The following is a 7,573-nucleotide window of genomic DNA, read 5'->3' on the forward strand; positions in this document are numbered from 1 at the left end:
AAGACAAGCTTCAGCAAAAAATTTGTGAGACTACATCTCAAAAAGCAGCTAGGTACAGTGACATATATGTATAGCATGCCAGATATGTGGAACAATGAAATCAGGAGGACAGCAGTTTGAGACTGAGCAAAAAGAAAGACCCTATCTCAAAAATAACCAGAACAAAACCAAGGGGCTGGAGACATACCTCAAACAGTAGAGTACCAGCCTACTAAGCCAATATTCTGAATTCAAACTCCACTATCTCCAGAAAAAAAAAGTAAAGAATGCCAGGCACAGTGGCTCACACCTGTAATTCTAACTACTCAGGAGGCTGAGTTCCGAGGATCAAGATTCAAAGCCAGCCTGGGCACAAAAGGACCTGAGACTTGTGCTTGTTTCGGCAGCACATATACTAAAATTGGAACAATACAGAGAAGATTAGCATGGCCAGTGCGCAAGGATGACAAGCAAATTCATGAAAATGACCTGAGACTTTTTTTTTTTTTTTTGCCAGTCCTGGTGCATGAACTCAGGGCCTGAACACTGCCCTTGGGCTTTCTCAAGGCTTGAGCTCTACCACTTGAGCTACAGCACTACTTCTGGCTTTTTCCTGTGTATGTGGACCAAGGAATCGAACCAGGTCTTCATGCATGCTAGGGCCTGAGACTCTTATCTCCAATTAACCTCTAGAAAACAGGAAGTAGGGCGTGGCTCAAGGGAAGGGCAGTAGCCTTTAGCTGAACAGCTAAGGGACAATGCCCAAGCCCAGGGGAGTGGTCTTGAGCTGAAGAGCTCTGGAGCAGCAGGCCAAGTTCAAGCCCTATGACCCAACAACAACAACAAAAAAGGACTCAAAGCACTTAAAAGAGTCTTCTTATTTATACCTATCATGATCTTGTTTTCTACTCTGACAGACCCATTGTACAACTACTTGTAGAACTGAGTGTTTTCTATTCTATTGACCAACCCATTGTACAACTTTTTTTTTTCTTTTCTTTTGTGCCACTCCTGTGGCTTGAACTCAGGGCCTGAATACTGACCTTGGGCTTTGTGAAGGCTAAAGCTCAACCACTTGAGCCACAGCATCACTTCCAGCTTTTTCTATGTATGTGGTATCAAGGAATTGAACCCAGGTCTTCCTGCATCCAAAGCAAGCACTCTACCACTAGGCCAAATTCCTGGCCCGCAATCTCATTTTCTTACTGATTTTCACATGTATTTTAGATTATCGCAATAGTAGGTAAAACCCTTGCACAGTGTAAACAAATAATTACAGATTACCACTAATGCACTACCATCTGGGTAAGTAACAGCATACCAGCACTCTAGAAACCATCTCCTGTGTGCCCTTCCAAGATCCCAACCCTCTGCCCTAAGGTAACTGTTATTATCACATTCATGATATTGTGGGGTTTTTTTCCTTTTTTTTGTCCATCATGGGACTTGAACTCTGGGCTTCAATGCTGTCCTTGAGCTCTTCAGCTCAACGATAGTGCTCTATTCCTTGAGCCAGAGAACCACTTACCAGTTTTCTGGTGGTAAATTTAAGATATGAGGGGGTGGGGGAAGGGAAATGGGGACCAAGACATGAGAAAGGGTATCAATGTATGCGAAGCGATGCACCCTCTATCTGGTGAATATAAAGTAACCCTTCTATTACAATAAAAAACATATGGAAAAGAAAAAAAAAGATAAAGAGTTTCACAGACTTTTGTGCCCAGATTGGCTTTGAACCGTGAACCTCTGATATCAACCTCCTGAGTAGCTAGGATTATAGGTGTGAGCCACCAGCAGAGCCGGCTTTTCTTTTTTATTAGTCATGAGGCTTGCTTGAACTCAGGTCCTAGGTGCTGTCCCTGAGCTCTTTTGCTGAAGACTAGTATTGTACCACTTTGAGTCACAGCTTCATTTTTGGTTTTCTGATAAGTTTGTTGGAGATAAAGAGTCACAGACTTTCCTGCCTGGGCTGGCTTTGAACTATGATCCTCAGATCTCAGCCTCCTGAGTAGCTAGGATTACAGGTGTTAGCCACTAGTGCTGGGCTTAACATTGCCTTGTTTTTCTGCACAGTTGCACCCCTATGTGTCTATCCCCAAGGGGTATAGTTTTGTCTAGTTTATGAATTATATTAAATTTATACTTGTGCCTGTCTTCCTTTGCTCCATTTTAAATTTGTCAGATCTCTTCACACTGGCAGATACATACAGCTCATCCATTTTCATTGCTTTCATTTTCTCTTGTGAGTTTTTAAACCATGCACTTTTAGTGGAAGTTTGTTATTTTTGATCTCATCTAAAAAGGTTTGTCTTTCCTATAGAAAAATGCAAGGATGGCAGCAGAAAAGCATTATTCTAACACCCTAAAAGCACTAGGACTATCTGATGAGTTTGTTTCAAAGAAAGGCCAAAGTGGGAAATTACTTGAGTACCTCAGCAACCAGGACATGAAGAGTTTCCCTGAAGATAAGGAAAGGTAACATATATAACATATCTGAACAGTTTACCTTTGAAAAAAATTCTTACTGGTAAGAAAGCTTAAACTTCTGGTCTCTTATTAAGAAACCTTTTATCTAAGGGAATGATGTGAACTGTTATAAAGTATCCTGTTACCTTACTGTGTTTGACACTACCAAAATATTTCATGGTGGTGAAGTTATTTCTAAAGCAAAATAAATTAGATTTATTTATTATTATTATTATTATTATTATTATTATTATTATTATTTTGGCCAATCCTGGAGCTTGAACTTGGGCCTGAGCATGGTCTTTGGGCTTTCTCAAAACTAGTGTTCTACCACTTGAGCCACAGCACCACTTCTGGCTTTTTCTGTGTATGTGGTACATTTCTCAGAGGGATATGTAATTTTCCATTTGACACTATCAAGTTTTCTTGATAATAAATTGAAGTTTATTCAGGTGAGGAAGACTGTCTATGCAATGGTGTACATTGCCAAGGGTTTATGTGCCTTTAGACCCAAGTCATTTTTCCTTTGAAAGATTGATAAATTTCTTCCTCTAGCTTTAATGAAGAAGAAAAAATAGAAGAAACAGATAATGAGGAAGAAAATTATTTTATTGAAACCAACAGCCAGGATTCCTACCAGGAAAAAGATAAAGATGATGAAGGAAGAGGAGAAGAAATCTGTTGAAGACTAAAACTTAGCAAGCTCTCCTTGTTGTCCTTTGCTGTTTGCAGCATCAGGATGTCAGCAGCTGCACTTGTGTTAAGAGCATCTTGGGGGACATCTCTAATAAGTACAGGTGTCAGCAAAGACATCAGAGCTTAAAAGGGCTGAATCCAGATGATTTGGTTAGAGCAGAGCTTTGCCTATTCTGTTTTTTAAATTGTGTGTGGTTTGTTTCCAACTATACTCTTATTTTTTTTTTTGTCTTGTCTTTTTTTGGTACTAGGGATTGAACCCAGGACATTGTACTTACTAGGCAGGTGCTTTGCCATTGAGTTACAACCCAGCCCTAATCTTAGTTTTTAAAGGGCTTGAAAAAAAGGTTTAAAAATCACAGTTGTTGCAAACTTACTAACTAGTTATGAAAATATATTTTGTGGGGAAGGGACTTCATGTTCAGAGTAGAGAGAAATATTGGCCTTTGATGATTTAATTTTTTCTAGAAAGCATTAATAAAGATTTCTACTAATACTATATATCTTATTTTATCTGCAATATGAACTATTTTGTTTATATTGTTTTGTTATTTTAGCCATTTTGTTAAAAGCAATGTAGTACAGAAAATCATAGATACTTGAAAATTTACATTGACTTCTGCACTGAAAATTTAATGTTAAATTATCCATACAATCATCCTCTTTATGAGGTCTGTGGGTGCTAGTCCTAGGGCTTGAACTTAAAGCCTTGGTACTGACCCTGATCTTATTTTTGCTGAAGGCTAGTGTTCTATCACTAGATCCAGAGTTCCACTTCCAGATTTTTTGTGGTTAATTGGAGATAGGAATCTCATGGACTTTCTTGGCTGATGGCTTCAAACCACAATCCTCAGATCTTAGCCCCCTGAGTAGCTAGGAGTAGAGATAGATGTAAGCTACCAGCACCTGGCACATCATCTTATTATTATTTTTTTTGTCAGTCATAGGACTTAAACTCATATGGGTCTGGGCGCTGTTCCTGAGCTCTTTTAACTCAAGATTAGCCCTCTACCACTTGAGCTACAACACAACTTCCAGTTTTCTGGTGGTTAACTGGAAATAAAAGTTTCTCACAGATTTTCATGCCAACGATGGTTTTGAACCATGGTCCTCAGATCTCAGCTCCTGAGTAGCTAGGATTACAGGCGTGAGCAACCAGTGCCCGTCACATCACTTTTTTTTTTTTTTTTTGCCAGTCCCAGGGCTTGAATTCAGGGCCTGAGCACTGTCCTTGGGCTTTCTCAAGGCTAGAGCTCTACCACTTGAGCCACAATACCACTCCAGCCTTTTTCTGTGTGTGTGGTACCAAGAAATAGAACCCCGGTCTTTGTGCACACTAAGCAATCGCTCTTACCACTAGGCCAAACTCCCAGCCCCACATAATCATTTTTTATGTCTAGTTTTAGTCTTTTTTTTTTTTTTTTTTTTTTTTTTTGGTGGGCCATGGGGTTTGAACTTGGCCTGGGTGCTGTCCCTGAGCGTTTCAGCTCAAGCCTCTGCCCTACCCTTGAGCCAAGCCCCACTTCCTGTTTTCTAGAGGTTAATTTATAGAGATAAGAGTCTCAGGTCCTAGTGTGCCCAGGTTGGTTTTGAACCTTGATCCTCAGATCTCAGCCTCTTGAGTAGCTAGGATTACAAAGGTGTGAGCCACCACACCCAGCTTAGTTTTAGCCTTTTCCCCCCCTTGGTACTAGGGCTTGAACTTAGTGCTCTACTCAGTTTTGTAAAACTAAGATTGACATTCTACCACTTGAGCCGTGTCTCCATTTCCAGCTCTCTTCAGGTTAGTTGAACTAAGAGTCTTTCAGAATTCTCTCTGGCTGACTCTGAACCTTGATTCTGTTTTCTTTCTTTCTTTTTATTTATTTATTTATTTATTTTGGCCAGTCCTAGGCTTGAGCTCAGTGGCTGAGCACCGTGCTTGGACTTTCTTAAGGCCAGAGCTCTACCACTTGAGCCTCAGCACCACGTCTGGCTTTTTACTATGTAATTGGTACCGAGGAATCAAACCCGGGTCTTCGTGTTTGCTAGGCAAGCACTCTACCACTAGGCCAAACTCCTGGCCCCTGAGCCTTGATTCTTGATATCAGTCTCCTAGCTGAGATTATAAGCATGAACCAACAACATGCCCACCCACCCCAGCTATTGCTGCTGTACACACGTGCATGCATGCATGTATGTGAACTAGTGTTTTATACATACTAAGCATTCACTCTACGACTAAACTACTTCCCTAACCACTCACCTCAATTACTTTTTGATAAAGTATTAGAAATTACTAATAAAAGCTGGTTGGTAGAGTGGTTGCCTAGCATGTGTGGAGACCTAGGTTCGATTCCTTTGTAACCACATACATAGAAAAAGTCAGAAATGGTGCTGTGGCTCAAGTGGTAGAACTTTTGCCTTGAGGAAAAAAGACCAAAGCCAGTGCTCAGGCCTTGAGTTCAAGCCCCAGGACTGGCCAAAAACACAAAAAAATTACTAATAATTTCTTAACCAAGTGTATTACAGATAAAAATAATTGTAGCATTTGTGAATTATACTATTCAGAAGTAAATAGGGTTTTGTATATGCTCACATATCTATAATAACTGCTAAAAGGAAATCCTCAAAAGTAATTCAAATTTAACTTTATAATGCTAGACTCATTTGTGCTCAACTTTTTGCACATTATTGCAGATTCATTTTCCATGATGCTAATTTGATGTTTTAAGTCATTTCAACTTTTACAGCCAATTTTAAAGATAAGATGAAAACAGTCACAATGATGTTACAGGATAATACATTTACTTTTCTGGAAACAACCAGCATGTTTTAAAAAGGATTAACAGTGTGGCTATATTATATAATAACTGTTTTTTGTCAATTTACACTGTAATAAAAAGGTAGTTTTTCTTACTCAGGAGCAAATATTTACTTGTAATTCATTTTCTACAGTTTATGCTAAACTGCTGTCACTATCATAAGATTGTAAAATCTTTGAGAGACAGCACCATCTTAAAAATGAACCTATGTATTTCTCTAATCTTGACAGGACTGTGCATATGGTATTTACTTAATAAAGATTTGAATGAGTAATGATGAATATTGTTTAAATTGTAATTACTTGAAAATGAGTACAAATGAATATAAAAATGTTTCCCTTCCAACTTTATTTTCTCCACTGTGGGTCTTGAGCTCAGGGTGTTGTGCTCATGCTTGGATTTTAGCCACACTTCTACTTTGGCTTTCTGCTGAGTAATGGAGATTACTCATGGTCTTTTTTGCCTGGGCTAGCTTTGAATTGGGATCCTCAGATCTCAGTCCTAGAATAGCTAAAATTATAGGTGTGAACCATCTGTCCCTAGCCACTTCCATTTGAGAGCCTGTGAAATACAATCACATTTGTTAAAAGCCTTGCTTGCTTCCATGCTGTCTCTTCTCAAGTTCCTGGAGAATGTGGGCTTTGGTCATCAAAGTGAGCTTCAGAACTATCTTTAGGTTTTGCTTATCTTGAAAAACATGGGATGGGACTTGGAGTTTGACCTAGTAGTAGAGTGATTGCCTAGCATGCATGAAGACCCGGGTTCCATTCCTCGGTACCACATACATAGAAAAAGCTGGAAGTGGTGCTGTGGCTCAAGTGGGTAGGGTTCTAGCCTGGAGAAGCCCCAAGGCCAGTGCTCAGGCCCCAAGCTAAAGCCTTAGGACTGGCCCAAAAAAAGCTGGGGAGATAGCCTGGCACAGTGGCTCATGCCTGTAATCCTAGCTACTCAGGAGGCTGAGATCTGAGGATTGAGGTTCAAAGCCTACCCAGGCAGTAGATAAGCACTCTACCACTAGGCCAAACTCCCAGCCCAGCCCAGGCACTAACGTCCCCTGAGACTCTTATCTCCAATTAACCACCAGAAAACCAGAAGTGGCACTGTGGCTCAAGTGGTAGAGCACTACTCTTGAGCAAAAAAGCTCAGAGACAGCACCTGGGACACACACACACAGACACACGATGGAACCCTCGGCTTCAGATCATCTCCCTAATACATATGTGCACTCAAGGCCTGCCCCCCCCCTCTCTCTCACACACACACACATATACACAGGAACCCTGGGCTTCAGTTCATCTCCCCAATACATATGTGCACTCAAGGGCTATCTCAGGATTGGCTTTGGGTAAAGTCTAAACTAAGACAAGTTCTTCTGAATACCTAAATGCCTGCTAGCCTGGCCCATACTTTGAAGGGCAAAAGTGACTAGAGTCTCAGGCCATTAACCTTTCAAGGCCACATTCTCCCCTTCCCCTCTCCCTACCTTGTACAGCATAGACATGAGTTCCAATCTTGTATGTGTGAGGCATAGAAATGGGCAAGAGAACAAAAACACAGGAAAAGTAATGTCTTGAAACCCTCCAAAAACATGCTTTAGTTCTGGATGCGATGGCTCGTGCCTGTAATCC

General features: G+C 40.5%; 1 protein-coding gene and 1 non-coding gene across 5 annotated transcripts in view; both read left to right on the forward strand.

The window, feature by feature from the left end:
* Fam161a (FAM161 centrosomal protein A) overlaps nt 1-7,573 on the forward strand; it is a 35,772-nt gene that overhangs the window by 20,704 nt on the left and 7,495 nt on the right. Inside the window, exons 6-7 of one of the 4 annotated variants that reach the window (XM_090336843.1) lie at nt 2,300-2,454; nt 3,001-4,544. In XM_090336843.1, coding sequence (XP_090192969.1) covers nt 2,300-2,454; nt 3,001-3,130 — 285 coding nt within the window. In that variant the 3' untranslated portion in view covers nt 3,131-4,544. Of the gene's footprint in view, nt 1-2,299; nt 2,455-3,000; nt 4,545-7,573 lie in introns of those variants that run through there. The other 3 variants (XM_090336845.1, XM_090336844.1, XM_090336848.1) reach the window with 3 other exon arrangements.
* LOC150060694 (U6 spliceosomal RNA) lies at nt 371-477 on the forward strand. Its single transcript, XR_016536349.1, has one exon. It is a non-coding gene; the product is annotated as a U6 spliceosomal RNA (small nuclear RNA).

This window comes from Megascapheus bottae, chromosome 7, assembly GCF_031878675.1.
Source record: "Megascapheus bottae isolate mThoBot1 chromosome 7, mThoBot2.hap1, whole genome shotgun sequence".
Lineage (NCBI taxonomy): Eukaryota > Metazoa > Chordata > Mammalia > Rodentia > Geomyidae > Megascapheus > Megascapheus bottae.